Source organism: Hemitrygon akajei, chromosome 6, assembly GCF_048418815.1.
Source record: "Hemitrygon akajei chromosome 6, sHemAka1.3, whole genome shotgun sequence".
Lineage (NCBI taxonomy): Eukaryota > Metazoa > Chordata > Chondrichthyes > Myliobatiformes > Dasyatidae > Hemitrygon > Hemitrygon akajei.
Genome location: NC_133129.1, coordinates 37,300,961 through 37,319,559, shown reverse-complemented (window position 1 = coordinate 37,319,559; position 18,599 = coordinate 37,300,961). Strand labels below are relative to the sequence as shown.

General features: G+C 36.7%; 1 protein-coding gene across 1 annotated transcript in view; it reads left to right on the top strand.

The window, feature by feature from the left end:
• The window catches only part of cfap97 (cilia and flagella associated protein 97), a 42,204-nt gene extending 23,841 nt beyond the window's left edge, over window positions 1–18,363 (top strand). Inside the window, exons 3-4 of the mRNA XM_073048144.1 lie at window positions 15,975–16,116; window positions 16,306–18,363. Coding sequence (XP_072904245.1) covers window positions 15,975–16,116; window positions 16,306–16,349 — 186 coding nt within the window. The 3' untranslated portion in view covers window positions 16,350–18,363. The remainder of the gene's footprint in view (window positions 1–15,974; window positions 16,117–16,305) is intronic.
• The last annotated feature ends 236 nt before the right edge of the window (window positions 18,364–18,599 follow it).

Here is an 18,599-nt window from a genome sequence, read left to right as displayed (position 1 = left end):
AAGCCAAAAAGAGGCAAGCAAGCAATCTAACACTAAAATTACCCCCATGTCTCAAGACGGCAACTCAAACAAAAAAAAAGTTGAATAAAAGATACAAACCACCCATATTATGAGAAAGGGTTGGTATGACAAAAATTAAAATATAAAGTTAGTATTATATATATATATATATATATAAAACAAAAGGATTTTTTTAAAAAATTAAAATGATAAAACCCAAAAATGAACAATACTGTATCAGTGTTTTAAAAGAAAGTTTAAAACTTATTCAAACACATCAAAACGGATGTGACGTTCCAAGCACTAAAGCCTTTCGGGAAGAAGAAACGACATTTTATTTAAAAACCTTAATATTTAAACGTTAAAAATATAAATAAGTGTATACAAACTTAAAAGAAAACCCTAATAAATTACTTTCAAAACTAACAGATTAATAATATGAAAAAATAACAAACTCAGAATAAACCAAAAATAAACTTTTACTATGTATAAAAAAATACATGTAAGCCATACATTAAAAAAAAGCATCATTTTATAAAAGATCCAAATCTATAGACTAATTATTACATTAGTCAACCCGATAAAATGTTATTCTTCCAGAAATCTTTGAGCATCCGCTGGAGATTTGAACAGCTGATAAGTTCCGTCTTCGAGAGTAACTCTCAAATGTGCTGGAAATAACAGCGCTTGCTTGTAGCCTTTCTGATGAATTTCCAACATAACCGATTTAAAAGCCATTCTTGCCCTTAAAACTTCGGGACTGTAGTCTTCCAGAATACGGAATTTAAAATCTTGAAAGCTGATGATAACCTTTTTCTGTGCAGCCCGAATCAAACGCTCTTTGGTATGAGGGTAATGGATCCGGAGAATTACTTGTCGTGGTTTCAAACTTGAATCTGAATGAAAACGAGAAATGCGATGTGCACGGTCGATTATTAGAGGGGAATCCAGTACTTCTGAGCCAAAGACATCCATTAAAAATTTGGAGAAAAAAACAGTGAGATCGCCATTCTCAAATTTTTCCGGAATCCCAATTAACTGAAGATTTTGTCTTCGAGAGTGGTTTTCAAGATCAGTGATTTTAGATTTATAACGATCCATCTGTTGAGAAGGCGAAGTTTGTTGTTGTTGCAAAGTTTCAATTATACGATCTCTCTGGCGAGCAGCTTCTTCAAGAGCTAAAATACTTGCTTGTTTAAGTGCTTGAAGTTTTACGTCAAATGTCTTTAAAATTTCATCAAACGTAGAAAGCTTTGCAGTTAATTTACTCTCCAGTTTTCCAAGTCTATCGTCCATAAGATTCACAATTGCTTCTAAAGTTACCGGTTCTTTCGTCTGTTTCGATTCCTTTGCTTTAGACATTTCAGCGAGTTGAAAGTGATTCAAACAGTTGAAAAAAATTTCATATGTTTAAACCCCTTTAGAATAGGTATAAAAAGATCAATTAGGGGGTGTTTGTAGGTTAAAAAAAAGTAAGAGTTTTGGAGCAAAGCCTAAAACCGCTTCACTCCATAAGCGCCATCTTGAGACCCCAGCAAATTCTATGAATGTTACTCCAACACATTTTAATTCACTTTTATTTAGATGCTGCACAATAGTATAATAAATTTTCCATTGGACCATGTAAGTTTAAAAGGAGAGCTGTGATTTGAGGAAAAGAAGCACAGAAATAAGCTCCCATTGTGTTTAATTGGAGAGTGGGCTCTGGTATGTTGTGAACAAGATGCAAACCATTAGATTTTCAATCAAATAATCGAAGTGGATTTTTGAAGCTTTTCCACTGTTGCATTGCCATGTTGATTATGAAAGAATGTTAAATGTGTGACTAAGAAATGTGGAGATTTGAAGTGAATATTACACTTTTTTATGAATTATGTTTATAATTTTTTTTAAAATATGGTATCATAGTTTAAGTATCCAGACTCTGACACACAAACATTAAGAACTAAATGTTTCCTGGCTGCAGCAATGTAAATTAAAATACTGAATCATGTGAGTAATTTAACGTGAAAGGTCATTGAAGACAATTTTATATATAGAAAGCTTAAAATTCTGTAGAATTTTGGATCCTTGAGTTTTCTTTGCATCTTTTCTAAAGATGATTTTATATAACCTGCATGCATGTTGTATTTCAGTTAACTACCTAAGCCATGTTTCTTTCCATTTATCTGAAATATGGGTTTACTAGTTCTCTTAATCATTGTTCTGCAACTGGAATTTTTAAAGCAAAAGGAGGTTTTCAGAGCCAAGTTTAAAAAGTGAAGCATGAGTTTTCTTATCAGTTTTCTTATAGATTCCACCTATGATTTTAGCAGTGAAATTTTGTATTATGTAGAAAAGGAGTATTAGCATAGAAAAATAATTAAAATCTGGACTTGTTAACAGTATAGTTTAGAGAATGCAGTAAACCAAAGATAGAAAAGACCTTAGGTTAGCAACACTACAGAAAGTTTGTATTACAATTCATAATCATGTTTTCATTTGAACTTACATCATTTTGATCCAGTTTAAGTGCACAAAAGTTTTCATCGTGTTGCTGTTTATGACACTGTTCTAAGATTAGTGAAACAGAATACAAGTTGGCCATTCCATGCCAAACCACGTGAAATGGATAATGTCATGATAATGTAATCCAGGCTGTTGCTTAAAATAAACTGAATATGATGTTCAATCAGAGAACATCTGATGGGAATAGAGGCATCAGTTTCCACACAAATTGGGAATGTTTATTTTTTCCACCACTAGAAGACAACTGAAAGACATTCCCTGCTAAAGAAGTAGGGGGGAAGTGTGCAAAACATTGAATAAGTAGCACTTATCAGAGGATAGGAACTAAGCAGAGTAGAAGCAACAGAATTTTAGATTAACTGAAGGTGGTTTACCACGAGAGCATTAGAAGTGGTAGGGATGAGATTTCAAGTTGGGAATCCATGGACAGATTGTCACAACTAGCCAACAATTAACCCACCTCTCTTGTCAGCGCTTCTATTTGCTAGTCTCAAGAAGTTTAAAGTAAGTTTCTGTAATAATTTAATTGTTTTTACATTTGTTTTAGAAAGCATATAGTCTTAATTTTCTGGGGGTATACTGCTTTCTTACTGATTTCAGGGATTTATTCTTACTGTGTTATATATTGTGCATTACTGACATCTTATTTCCATTGCTTAACCTGTTTATGTTCACATTAAGTATTACTTACCACACACAATCTCATTTCCAGTGCTGCTTTACATTATCTGTTGGTTCTGTTTGAAACGGGTTCCTTTTACTCTCCTTTCTCTCCTTTCAGACTAACCTTTCTTTAGGTATCAGTAAACTAATCTTCAAAAGATTTTACCGTATTGTAAATAATGGCAGCATCGACATGAGGTAAGCCCCTGCTGGTTATCTATTCTTATAATGATGCACGACTATGCTGAGGTGGATAGGAAGGCTCTACAATGGGTAGTTGAAACTGCCCAGTGCGTCACCAGCACCAGCCTACCCACCATCAAGGACATGTGCCGGAAATGTGCCAATAACGTTGTAGAGAATCCCACCCACCCTGCTCATGGACTGTTTGCCCCAATCCCATGAGGGAGGAGGCTACGTAGCATACACACCTGGATCATTAGGCACAAAAACAGTTACTTTCCCCAAGCAGTAAGACTGATCGACATGAACACCCACTAATCCACTTCTCCACAGCCCCAAACACCAATATTTCGTCATTTCCTATGAGTCATTTTATGTGCAGGCTCTCCTCTGCCTATGGGCATACAATCAACTTGTGTACATAGGCTATCTATGCATTTATATTTATTGTGTTTTTACTATTGTGTTCTTTATCTTATTTTTTTTTTCTCTGTGCTGCATCTGATCCTGAATAACAGTTATTTCCTTTTCCTGTCCACTTGTGTACTGGAAATCATGAATCATGAACTGCTTATTTTCTCCAGTGCTTCATGTTGCTTCTGATCCACCGTGATAACTAATTTGTGATTTCCAGTCTACCAAATGATTTCCAGAGCGCCACTGCATTAGTTGCTTTACTACAATCCCTGTTTAGGTATTTATTAGGAGTATGTTCACTTTGTCTATTGTAACAGTGGTTTGGTAAAATGATGTTTATTCCACTTTTCTGTGGCTGGTTCATTCTGTCCTTTAGTAGTTTATTCACAGCAGATGTCGAGCTTAGGGGGCATATTTAAAATGCTCTCTTGTCAATTAGGAATGATTTACAGATTGTGCTGCAAATCTTCTGTGCAAGTAAATTCTTCTGAGGTTTTAAATCATGATATATTTCTGACTAGTAGCAATGTTCACCATACTACAATCACTCAGTTTGTCATTCATTCAAAGTTAATTAATGTTATGTTCTGTGGAATTGTCTTTGAAGTTTGCTAGGGAAGTACAAGCCAGACTTTTAGTGTCCTAAGGTTTCATATTCTGGAATGCAATAACTCCCTGCATAAGCTATTTTGGGCAGCAGCTCTTCCTTTGGCTTGTGCTTAGCTAGTTATTTCCATATGACGCCAAAAAATCTGGCAGCAGGCATGAATGCTTATGATAAATACCTTTCAGCTCCTGTGATTTATAACATGTATACTTTAGAATTAAAATACATCATACATTTTGTTTCTTTAGAACTCATTTCTTGATGTTCATTGTTTTAAATTATAGATAAAAAGTTTTGAGAATATAAAGACATAGAAATTGTGCTCAACACAATGCAAGTGAAATTGGTCAACCTGCTGCATATAATTGAACAATTTTAGAAAGATGTCACTACATGCCAAAATAATTTCTGTAATTTTTATGTTGAATTGAATAAAATGTGCCTGATGATGCCATAAATATAAAAAGACATCTCTTTTGTAAAGATGTGGACAGTATTGTGGGCAGATCAGCCTTCAGATTAAATAATTTTTGGACTAAGAACAATGGTACACCAAGTAAAATTAATAATTTAATTTAGTGAACTTTTACATCAGCAGATTACCCACCAGTGCAATATTTTTGTTAATAAACCCTTTTTCAAGTATATTAAATACCACACAAATATTTAAATGCTAAGAAAAATAAGCAATTATGTTCTATACTGTATAACTGGATGGAAACATGATCCATAATGTTACTTTAAATAAATATTGTAGATGCAGTTTGTGTCTAAGTTGCCTTTATATGCATATCAGAAAACTGCTGCAAGCGTGTTAATATATTGAAAACAAACCAAAAGAGCTGACAAGTCTGGCTCACTAAGCCAGGGTACTTGACACTGTATGACACGCTTCCAAATAACAAATTTCCAAATTGATAAAGGTACCTTTGTTTTTTTTTTTAGTTTTTAATTATTACAAAACCAGCAAAGACAAACGATCTAGTAGAGGTTTTTTTTTAAACTAACGAAACTAAATTAATGTTCCAATTAGCAAAATTAGTGTATTTAAGCAGTCATCAAAAAATATCATTCCCTGTGGCTCACTTCCTTTGGCTAATAAATAACTAACCTGAAGTGTGATTACGTAGCTATATTCATTTGTTTATACCAGGGGTGGGCAAACTTTTTGACTTGTGGGCCACAAAGGGTTCTAAAATTTGACAGGGGGGCCGGACCAGGAGCAGATGGACGGAGTGTTTTGGTAATACACCTCATAAGAGAAAATAAAATATCATGGGATATGTAGAAAACATGTGCTTTAATTTCAATTGAAAATGAACAAATGCATTACAACATAATATCTGTCTTTGAAGTCCCATGGTATTTAGCTATTTATTGAAATGACTTTTAAAACACTGAAAATTAAATGAATGAAATACAGCTTTTTTTTAATAGTAACAGTTATTATTTTAAAGCACTGAAAATTCTGTTATCCTTCAAGATATTATCATCATCACTCTCCTCCTGACTGTCCTTATTTCAAAAATGGTAGGAGATGCAGGTCTACTTGTCCTGCTCCTTCTTATTCAATTGTCCCCTGTGCCAAAACTCAACAACGACCAGCACAAGGACAGAACAGTGACAGCGCGCCAGTATGCGGAGCGTGTTATTTGATCTGGAGCGCATTTTTTATTTTGAGAACGTACGTGCACCTGCGCACTACTCATGTCCATCACTTAACAGAAATGACATGTAACATGTAAGGCTTATTGAAAAAAATATTTTCAAATGCATTTTTTACATAACACAACGAAGAAACTTATTTTTAATTTCAGTGGGAACAGTGTTGTTGATCTCCCTTTTTAGCCAGCGCATCAAAGTCTGGATTTAGTTTTGTTGTGGCGATTCTCAGGATGGATCTGAGGTGTAGGTCAGTTAACTTGGATCTGTGGCTGGCTTTGTTGATGTTCATGACGCTGAACGCCTGTTCACACAAATAGGTCGAGCCGAACAACGCCAGCATCTTCTGTGCCGTCCTCTGGAGGTTTGGAAACACCTCTTTACCAAGTGAAGCATAAAAGTCATTCAGTTTAAGAGAGTTGAACTTCTCTTTTAAGACGGGGTCAGACTGAAGGTCGATCAGTTCTAGCTGTAGCTCCTCTGGTGCTGTTTCAGGATCTTGTGACAGGGGACAGGCCACCAACTGAAGTGACTTGTCAATTTTTTCAAAATCAGAAAAGCGACGGCAGAATTCTCTGTGCAGCGCATCCAGTGACTCGCTGTATTTTTTCACATTTGCGCCGGCCTCTTCCAGCGTGGCTAGTGTGGGAAAATGAGTGAATAACTTATTCAAAATTTGCCTGGAGAAAAAAGCCAGCTTGGATTTAAAGGCTTTCACGTTTGTGTACATGTCATGCACAAACTGATCCTTCCCCTGTAGCTTCACGTTCAGTTCATTCATGTGTGAAAATATATCCACAGCAAACGCAAAGTCACAAAGCCAGCTCTTGTTGCTCAGCTCAGGAAATTCGCCGGCCTTCCTCAGTAACTCCAAAAATGCACCGATCTCCTCTTGGAGCTCCCATACTTGTTGAAACACTTTGCCCAAACTTAACCAGCGGACATGGGAGTGATAAAGTAGGTCCTGGTGATCCGCATCAGTTTCCTCCAGGAACATGATGAACTGACGGTGCTGAAGTCCCCTTGCACATATAAAGTTGACAAGTTTTACGACAGGATTCACAACATGATTCAGCTGTAATACCGATTTACATAGAGATTCCTGGTGGATGATGCAGTGAAGGAAAATAACATCCTGGTCAGGATTTTCATCTTTCACTTTATTCTGTATTCTCCTCAGCAGGCCGACATTTTTCCCTGTCAAATTAGGAGATCCATCTGTGGTGACGTTGATAAGTTTACTCCACGGGAGCTTCATATTTTCGATGACAGCAGACACCCGGTCATACAAGTCCTCTCTCCATGTTTTTCCTTTCAGAGACTCCATTGTCAAAAACTCCTCTGTTATTTCAAAAGTATTGTTAATTCCTTGGATAAAAATGAGGAGCTGAGCAGTGTCCTTTACATCGTTGCTTTCATCCAGTGCTAATGAATATAACGTGAACGACTCTGCCTTTTTATTTAAGTCGCTGGTTATATCTTCATCTATCAGTTCCACACGGCGAGTCGCTGTCCTGCGTGATAAACTGATTTTTTCAAATTTGTCTTTGCTCTCCGGACACAATACACCTGCTGTCTCCACCATACATTCTTTTAAAAACTCGCCTTCAGACAGAGGCTTGCTGGCCTTTGCTAATTTGAATGACAGCATAAAACTCGCCTTGGTACTTGACTCATGAATGGCAGTTTGACGGTGAAAAAAATGTTGTTGAGCCTGTAAATTAGCTGCCAACCTCTGAGCATTAGCTTCCCGTTCTTTCATTGACTGGTTGCTAGCATAGTTGGCATGTTTTGTGGCAAAGTGACGGCTGATATTATATTCTTTAAAAACCGCCACAGTCTCTTGGCATATCAGGCATACAGCAGTTGATCGGTGTTCGGTAAAAAGATATTTAGTTGTCCACTCCTTATTAAACACCCGACATTCTCTATCCACTTTTCTTAGCTCCACTCATCTTTACAGAAGGGGTGAGAGGTCAAAGAGTAAAGCGCAAATGTGGAATAATACGCTGCACCTCAACAAAGGTCAATGTATATAGAGTGCGTCATCTATTGGGAAAACGCCAGAATTGCGGGGAAAAAGCGTTAACAAGGTTTATTAATATAATTTCATCAAGTTCTGCGGGCCGGATTAAAAAGCTTAACGAGCCGCATATGGCCCCCGGGCCGTAGTTTGCCCATGCCTGGTTTATACCATGTCCCAACCCATGTGACAGGTTACCATAAAAAATACAAAGCAGACAGAAAATAGATGCATGGCTCCTACATGTGTTTTTAACATATGCTTAGTGGCCACTTTATTGGTTACACCTGCACACCTCCTGCTTAATGCAAATATCTAATCAGCCCCTCAATACATAAAAGCATGCAGGCATAGTCAAGAGGTTCAGTTATTGTTCAGAACAAATATCAGAATGGGGAAAATTGTGATCTAGGTGACATTGACCATTGACTGTGGAATGATTGTGGGTGCCAGAAAGAATGGTTTGAGTATCTCACAAACTGCTGATCTCCTTGGATTTTCACACACAAACAGTCTCTAGAGTTTATAGAGAATGGTGTGGAGTGAAAAATAAACATCCAGTGAGCGGCTGTTCTGGGGGCAAGAATGCTTTGTTAATGAGAGAGGTAAAAAGAGAATGGCCGGATTGGTTCAAACTGACAAAAAGGCAACGGTAACTCAAATAACCAAACATTACAGCAGTAATATTCAGAAGAGCATCTCTAAACACACAACATGTCAAACCTCGAGGTGGATAGACTACATCAACAGAAGGTCACTAACATAAATGCAGTGGCCACTTTATTGGGTACAGGAGGTACCTCATAAAGTGGCCACTGAGTGTCAATGAATTGTTGTTGGAAGCCGGATAAAACACATACAGTTCTTGTGGAAATAACGTTTATGGTTTTTTTTATAATGATATGGTTCACTGAGTAAAGGCAAATATGTCAAAATTGTATGACCGTTAGCTATTATGACCAAGGTGTTAATCAGGTGTAGAGCTATCTACATTCCAACCAGAAACAATATGCAGGTAAATGTAAGGCTCAATTTATGAGGTTGTGAGCATTTGTCACTGCCAACTCTGAACCAAGTTATATTCCAAAACAACTTTTAAACAAAAATAGTTCTCTTGGCCTGGACTTGGGCCAAAAAATGTACTCTATTACAAAACAGTTTCTACATAAAACATTGCTGTGGGATGACTGATACTTTGTTTTTTAAAATAAAAATCAACTTCATTACACTTCCAGTGATCTATTTGGGAAATAACATGCATATGTGTATTTATTGATGTGATTGATTGTGTCAAAACATGTCGTGCAGTTCCTAGGATTTATTTTCAGGTGGTAACAATCGTACTTAATATGGCCAACTTAGTTCTATCCTGTGAATGCAAGGAAATTGCTGTTTCAGATCATGCTTCGGTGATTTTATCTTTAAATCTCCCTGGTCTTCCCCAAATAAACAGATCTTGGTGTTTTAATTTAATTTTGTTATCTGATAAAGATATCTTAAAATTTCTAGAGAGACTAATTATTATTCTTATTTTGGAGAGAATACTTTGGAAGAGACTTCTAACATTAGATGGGATGCCTTTTAAGGCTTTTTTTTTAGAGGTCAAATTATTTCCTATAACTGCAAGTGTCAAGAAAAAAGCTAATAAAGAGAGAATTGAGTTAGCTAATCAGTTTAAACAATTAGACCAAAAATATGCCTTGGCTCCAGATCCTGCTTTATATAAATGGCACGTTGAAATCCAAACTAAATATGATCTTCTTTTAACATATCCAATTGAAACTCTACTTTTAAAAGATAAGTCAATTTTATATCCATGGAGACAAAACAGGTAAATTATTGGCTAACCAATTAAAAACCTTTATAGCTAAATGGCAAATTAAAGAAATTTGTAAAGCCAATGGTGATAGGACAACTGACCATTTAGAAATAAACGATATTTTTAAAGAATTTTATTCTAAACTTTATAGTTCTGACCCTCCCAAAGGTAACACTATAATGAATAACTTTTTAGATCAATTAAACATTCCTACACTTTCTGTTGATAACCGAAAACAATTGGATCAACCTATTTCATATGAGGAAATTGCCGAGGCAGTATGTTCCTTGCACTTGGGGAAAGCTCTGGGCATTGATGGATTTTCTGCAGAATTTTATAAGGCTTTTTCTTCACTGCCTATATCTCATTTATGTGCAGTTTTTTCGGACTCCTTTAAATCTTTTTATGAAGCTTCTATTTCGCTTATTCTTAAAAGAATATAGCCAATTTAAAATTTATGTTAGAAAATGGTCTTTTATGAGAAATATTAATATAATTAATTGGAGCGGTTCATGAACAATTTTAGCAATACATTTTTTTAATGGAAAAGTTCCAATCAAGCTAACTCAGGAACGGAGAAACAGACATGTAAATGGTCATCTGTAACTTAAATATAGTTTAATCAACCACTCTCAAAAAATGTTAAAGCTATACTGCTGCCTCCTTGCCCCTGGGTCATGGCTTGCACCAGTGACATTTAATAGTGTTGTGTGATTTTCTACATGTGGGCTAATCATGCAGGAGCAGTTGCTTGTGTTGATTTGAGCTGAATATATGTATAAATATGTGTGTGTACATGTACATATGTATGTGTATATGTACATATATGTACGTGTACATGTATGTGTACACACACCATTTGAGTAACATTCATAGTATAGGATAGAATATTAACTGCGGGAAATAAGTGGTAGTCAATTACAGTAGTCTTAAATGTATACCACCTAAGATAAGACATCACAAGACATCAACGCTTCCTTTTCTGATATTAAGTCACGTCAAGTTTATTGTTATTCAACTGTATACATGTATACCACCAAACAAAATAGCATTCCTCTAGACCAAGATTTACAACACAGTACATGTAGCTCACACACAACACATGAAGTTATATTACCACAAATAAATTAACAATAAGGTGTATTTATGATACAAGTTTAAAAAGTAAACAATATAACACTACAGGCAGTTCATACGTGATGAGACCTGGATGGTTACAGAGAGTTCAGTGGTCTCATGGCCTGGGGAAAAAGCTGGTTCCCATCTTCACAGTCCTTGTCCTAATGTAACGGTACCTCTTGACTGATGGAAAAGTGTTAAGGAGATTTTTGGATGGATGGGAAGGATCATTAACAATGCTATCGGCCCTCATTGGAAGACCATAGTTGTCAGGGCAGATTGGAAATAATGTCTCCTCCTCACTGACAACACTGGTGCACCTCATGGATACGTGCTTAGCCCACTTCTCTACATTTATGACTGTGTGGCTGAGCACGGCTCAAATGCCATCTGTAAACTTGCAGATGACACAATTATTGTTGGCATAATTTCAGTTGGTGACAAAGAGACATACAGGAGTGAAATAGATCAGTTGGTTGAGTGGTGTCACAAAAACAAACTTGCACTCAACATCATTAAGACCAAACAATTGATTGTGGACAGGAATTGGAAGTTGAGGGATCAGCAACAGAAAGGGTGAGCAGTTTAACGTTCCCGGGTGGCAACGTCTTAAAGATCTATCCTGGGTCCATCATATTGATGCAATTACAGAGAAGGCATGACAGCAATTATATTTTGTTAGGAGTTTAAAGAGACTTGGTAAGTCACCAAAGATTTTAAAAATTCTACAGACGTACTGTGGAGATCATTCCAGATAGTTGCATTACCATCAGAAAAAACTCAGTCACCTCCATCATGGGGACTAGCCTTCCCAGAATCAAGAAAATCTTCAAAAGGTGATTCCTCAAAAAGGTGGCATTCAACATTAAGGACTCCCATCACCTAGGGCATGCATTTTCTAAATGTTACATCAAGGTGGTGGTACAGGGACCTGAGGACACACACTCAATGTTTTAGGAACAACTTCCTCCCCTCTACCACAGATTTCCGAATGGAGAATGAACCGGTGCACACTAGTACACTACCTTTTTTTGGCTCTCTTTTTGCACTTCTCATTTATTTTGATATATATTTCATACTGTAATTTATAGGTATCTATTACTATGTAATGATATATACTACTGCAGCAGAACAATAAATATCATGTGGAAGTGATATTAAACCTGATTGATGATAATTAAATACCTTGGATGGATAGAAGAGATCCCATGATTCTTTCAGCAGTCCTCGCAATTCCTTGTAGGATTTTGTGGTCCCGTAGCATACCAGATAGTCCCTTACCAATTCTCATACTAGATACAGTATGCAGCGAATGCAGCTGGTTAGAGCACTCGCAGTGGTGCTTCTGTAAAAATTGCCCTGGAATGGGGGTGGGAGAGAGGAGGGGAGCCTTGCTCACCCCAGTCTCTTCAGGAAATGAAGATACTGCTGTGTTTTCTTAACTAAAGAGGTGCTGTTATGGGAATCGGTTAAAGGATGTGCAGCAATATTCTCACACATGGGAGATTATTTATTTAAATATTATAATAAAGTGCATTAAAGCACTACATTTGGGCCAAAGGAGTCTCTTTTACTCCAGGCCCAGCAAACCACAATGTAAGTATATCACCATTAACCTTTATGCTGTGAATGGTCTGCAGCTGTGATCTGGACTCTCTCAATGACATCCACTCCTGCGGTGTGCCTATCGTCATAAGTTTTGGACTTGTGATGCAAGTTTCTGAACAAAAGCGTTCTAGTAAATCTCATAAATTGTTGAGGAAGGAAACCTTGCTTAAAAGGTTATTGCAGTTCAAATTTTCAGGACACTTACAAAATGTACTATTTTTGGTTTCCAGGTTTCAATACAGACAACGTGTAGAATTGTTTTCAAAGCTGTTAGTACATTTTGCTTGGCTTATTTCTTGTACACTTAGCTATAAAGATAGAATTATCTGCAATGGGGTCACCTCTCCAATGCTACTGTCTTTGGAGACTGGGGTGAGCAGGCCAAACATTCAAGAAGAGTGTAAGTTTTTACATTTGTAGCATCATGCAGCTGTATCTGAATATTATCTTTTGACTCCAGTGTCTCCATTTTATCAGGTTCCTTATTCGACATTGACAGGTGTTGTAGCATAGCAGTTAAGTTATTGACACCATGTCGGGAGCCTAGCACTGAAAAAGTTTGATTCATACAATTGGAGCTTGGGAATTTAAAATGTGTGTAACATCATCATTAAAAACCAGCTGGTTCAACTATTCGGGGGTGAAAGGAAATGCTCTGGCCTATAAGAACTTAAAGGAAATAAGTATGAGTAAGCCAAATGGCTACTCAGGCTTGCTTTACCTTTCAATTAGGTCATGGCTAATCCATTCTTGGTCAAAAAGATTATTGCCCTGCATTATGTACTTAAGTGATGCTAGACGCATTAGTGAGATTGTCTGTAGCTGGATACTGTAATGCATGGTTTCCCAACCGGGGTTCTGTGAGAGATTGTGATTTTAAAAAAACATTGTTTTTTGAACTTAGTGCTAAGTGTAATGCTGGCATTCATGTGGCCAGTGACTGAGCAGCCCCATTCACAATTTTGTTAGAGGTCTCTCAGCCCAGTAAGGCAGTGCACAGTAGGACCGTGTTTATTCTCAGTTTTCAACAGAAGATGGGAGAGGCCATTGATAATTGATGAGTGCTGTATTGCACGGAGGGGAGGACGGTAGGGTGATGGTAAACACTATTGCACGGAGGGGAGGACGATAGGGTGATGGTAAACACTATTGCACGGAAGGGAGGACAGAAGTCTGGTGAGGAACATGAAGTGCATTTTGCATGCATTGAATGGACTCGCCAAACTGTCACCTTCTCCCTCCCAAATTACCTCCTCCAACATGCCACCGACTGACTTATGGGAGCAAACACACTCTACTGGTGCAGTAGAAAATTGGAGGGAAATTTTCATTCCAAAGGAGGAATTTTTATGTACCGCGACTCAGCTGCTGGCTTTCTGCTTTGCTGATGTTGCAATCGTTGCCAAAGGTGGATTGTGTGAGTTACAAGTAAATTGTATGTGAAGTTTTCATGGTTTTTTTGTGGTTTTCTTGTTTAGCTATTTATTATGCCGTTCTTTTTCATATTTTATTAACCCCATTCCATTGTGCTTAATTTGTGACAGAGCAACTTACAAACGCAGCAATGGCTCTACCAAAAATGAAAAGACACTTAACGACAAAACATGCCATATGACATGTAAAAGTGCTGATTATTTTAGACGAACATTGGAATCTCAAAACAAGCAATAAAGCTTATAATTAAATCCCACTTTGGCTTAAGGGCCCTATTTCCATGCTCTATGACTCTTTTCACATTTCACCACTGGCAATATTTCCCTGTAAGGCCATAGGCCAAATAGGCAAGAGGTGAGAGAGGAAATTATAAAAAAGACCTGAGAGGCAACTTCATATGAGGATGGTGATATATGGAACAAGCTGCCAAAGGAAGTTATTGTGGGTGTAATAGAAGCACTTAAAGGACACTTGTGTAGTCAAATATTAATTTTATTTAGTTCGATAAATGCTGCCTGACTTGCTGAGTTCCTCCAGCATTTTGTGTGTGTTCTAGATGATTACGTAGATAGGAAAGATTTAGAGGGATACTGGCTCAAATGCAGGCAAATGGGACTAGCTTAGATGGCCATCTTGGTCAGCCTGGATGAGTTTGACCAAAGAGCCTTTCTCTGTGTTCTATTACTCTATGCTTCTATTTTTTCCAAAGGATGTTTGGTTTTGTGTAGAGCAATCCCTACCACATCAATATGATTTTAAGTCTTTCATACCTACTGCTTACTTCTTCACTGGTTTTCGAAATCAGTTGTTCCTAAATTTCTTTTTTTCTAACCCCCTTTTTGCAAAGATTTGTTGTTTTGGAGCCCCACTCATGCTATAATACGTATTGTTAAGTTACTTCCGCAAGCTGCCTTCTCCAATTCCCATATCTTTTTTGTATGGTTGTGCCCCAGTTTGAAACCCATGCCTTTGGTAATTAATAATATTCAGCCTATGGCCTTCCAGGGAAATATTGCTAGTGCTGAAATGTGAAAAGAGTCATAGAGCATGGAAATAGGTCCCTTAGCCCAGCTGGTCCATGCCAACCATGATGCCCATCCATATTAGTCCCATAACCATCAAAACGTATCCTAACCATGTGCCTTCCCAGAAGTTTAAAAAGGCAAAAGTTGTAATTGTGCATGCCTCAACCACTTCCTCTGACAACTTGTACCACATAACATATCATACTGTTTTAAAACGAAGTTGTCCCTCAGGTTCCTACTAAATGTTCTCCTGTCATCATAAACCTACACCCCAGTTCTTAATTCTCCAGCCGTAGAAAAAAGACGGGTGACATTCACCCTATCTACAGTATGCCCCTCATGATTAAGATGACAAGAGAATATTTCTATAAGATCACCTGCCACTCTACTACACTCCAAGGAAAAGAGTCCTATCCTGTTCAACCAGTCCATCAAGTCCTGGCAACATCCTCATAAATCTTTTCTGCGAAAATAGCAGAAAATGCTAAAAATATAGGCCAAGAAAAGCAGCTGTTTCAGGACAGTGACCTTTCATTGACTTTGTTTCTGCCTGCATAGATACTACCAACCTGACTGAGTATTTCCAGAATGGGCTCATTTGTTTACTTTATGCTCAAGCATAATTGATTGTAAAGAACACAATACTGTTCTCAAGTTCTTCTTTTGTTACTTCAACTTTTGGGCATTCTTGTCATCATTACAATCAAGGTATAGGAATGCTATTTCCAGCAAAAAAGTTACTTTCCATTTCCTAGTGTGATCTAACTTGAGTGAAGTGACAAAACTTGACCTTTGTTATGAATATTTTTCTATACTTTTGTGCCTTGTTAATTATCCCAACTGTTCCCTGTTCTGTGAAATGAAAATATTTCAATTAATGTTAAGTTTCCTTTCTGAATGTTTCAGGCCTTTCTGAAGAGACTGGAGGCAGTGAAACCAACTGTTGGACTAAAACGCTCTACTCAGCTGTATGACTACCAGCGGCAGATGTCATTCATGGAGTCCTGTTCTCAACAAAGCAGGCCATCAACAAGAGGGAGCATCTCAAGTTAGTATATTTACACCATTGCATATGTATATAAATACACACATCAGTTATATTAATTAGTGTCATCAATGTTTTGAGAAAACCTTTTGCTTGAGCACCCTATTTTCTAATGACTAGTAAAGTAATACAAGTTTCATTATATTTGAGTAATAATTTTAAATTATCTTAACATCTTTCCTAATCATTTAGGACTCAGTTCAAGATCATCAGTCCACAAGACATTCACTAATTGAAGTTACTGAGATTCATTTAAACTACTCATCTGTTTTGAACAGCATGGAGAAACACTAAGCTTCTTGTTTCTATTGAAGTGGGCCGCTGTATGTTTGAGACCATTCATAAATTGTATTTTTAAACAAAATCCTGGACTCAATGTTTCTGTTGAACTGATTGTATTGGAAATTGTATTATATATCTGCTAATACATTTTGTACAGTTATCTTAAACTTTTTTCTAATTGAGCATTACATAGTTTAGTCCTTTTCTAATAAAGTGTGAAATTTGTATTTTTTTGTTGTAAAGCACTGGTTCTTGAAATGTATTTAATTGATATTGTGACTAGACTAAAAATGCAATTAAGTATAATTGCATTATTTATTTTGGCTTGAACCAATATACCTATTCTATAAATCACATGAAGAAATTGTTTTAAATTGTGCTTCTCTAGTTGGAACATTTTGGCCTTAAAGAGTATATCTTTGACGAACTCATGTACTACATTCTAATGCCAGCAATGAGATTAACATCAGTGTATGGAATGGAAGTGCAGTTCATGAGGTAAATATGCAGTTGAAGTAAAATAAAGTTTCAATTTTTTCCCCCTAAGATGTGGATAAAACTGCCAATATCTTAAATGTTTGCACTGGTGAGGTTGTTTCTGTCCAGTCGAGATCTTAATTTTATAACCATATAGATTTCCTCCCTAATTCCAAAGATGTACCATTTGGTAGGTTAATTGGTCATTGTAAATTGTCCTGTGAATAGGCTATGATTAAATTGGGAGAATGCTGGTAAGCACAGCATGAAGGGCCAGAAGGGCCTACTCCATTATGTATGTCAATCAATCAATAACTAAACAAACAGTGCACAAAATGCAGTAATAACTAAGCCATTCCATGGACAACTATACCAATAACAAATTCAACTACAACTACAGATCCAATACTAAATGTATGAGGGTGCCATATTTCAGTTCAGAGAGGCATTAAATATCTATGTTTAATGAAGTAGCATGTAGCAATTGTAAATTAAAAAATGTATAGCTCTGAGGTTGATAACATCATGCTATGTTTTAACAGACAAAGTAGTTTTTTGATTTATTTGTAAAGTTCTAACATGGGCACATGACATTCCAAAGTGTCTCATAGATGTTACTGTTTAGCAATAAAGATTGAGTACCCTTACCGAAATTCCAAAATCTAAAAACATCCAAAATCCGTTTTTGTTTTTGAGCTCTGACATGGAAAATTCGCATCACAGACAATTCTGAGAAGTGAACACATACTGTATGTAATGAACAGTTGTTGTTGAAAAATAGGAATGCACTGTGAAAAATTAAGATCTTGATCGTGTATTAAGTGGATTCATCAGTGTTGGAGTGAATATATGGTGCTTAAAGGGAGGCTGATCATGAAGCAAGCAAAGATCTATCACAGTGAACTGAAACTTGAAGGTTATTGTTTCATGCACAAAATTGTTAAAAAATATATATAAGTACCTCCCCTCACATTGTAGTTGTTGTGGCTATTTGAAATTGATGGCAATTATGAAGCCAGTTGCAGCCCTGGAACCCGATAACTGATGCTGTCAGGGCATTCATTTAACTCTTGACGGTCTGTGGTGGACCAAACCCTATTATGTCAGACCGGACTCTGAAGGTGAACACAAAGTACACTCATTTCAACAGATGCTGCCCGACCTGCTGAGTTCATCCAACTTGTTTGTATGTATGGGCTCTGAATGTGGACTCTTCACTCTTAGAACTTCTCACCAGCTGTACATAAGCAGTATGTGTAATGCAGCTGGACTTCATGTTTAGACTTGGGTCCCATCCCCAATGTATCTCATTATATAGATACAATTTTTTTTTTTAAATCTGGACCGACCCCCAGCATTTCAGATAAGGGATACTCAACCTGTATTGAAATGTGGATGAACCCGGCCAAAAAATTGAGTGTATCTGTACGGCAACAGTAATGTGTTAATTGTTAGATTGCACTGTGTAATTTATAAAACATTAGCACTACTTTTCAGTGTATTTGTTTGCATTCTAATATTGAGTGTTGATAAATGCACAACAATACATTTGGGAAAAGTTTTCAATAAGCAATCATATTAAGTACAAAACCTTCCTGCTGCATTCCAAGAAACTTGTGCAATAAAAATAAAGCTTCTACATCTAATATAAATATGTCGAATGTTTATCAAAATAATGCTCTATTTAAGGCAATATGATTCATCAGTCATTCCTTCCAATTAAATTA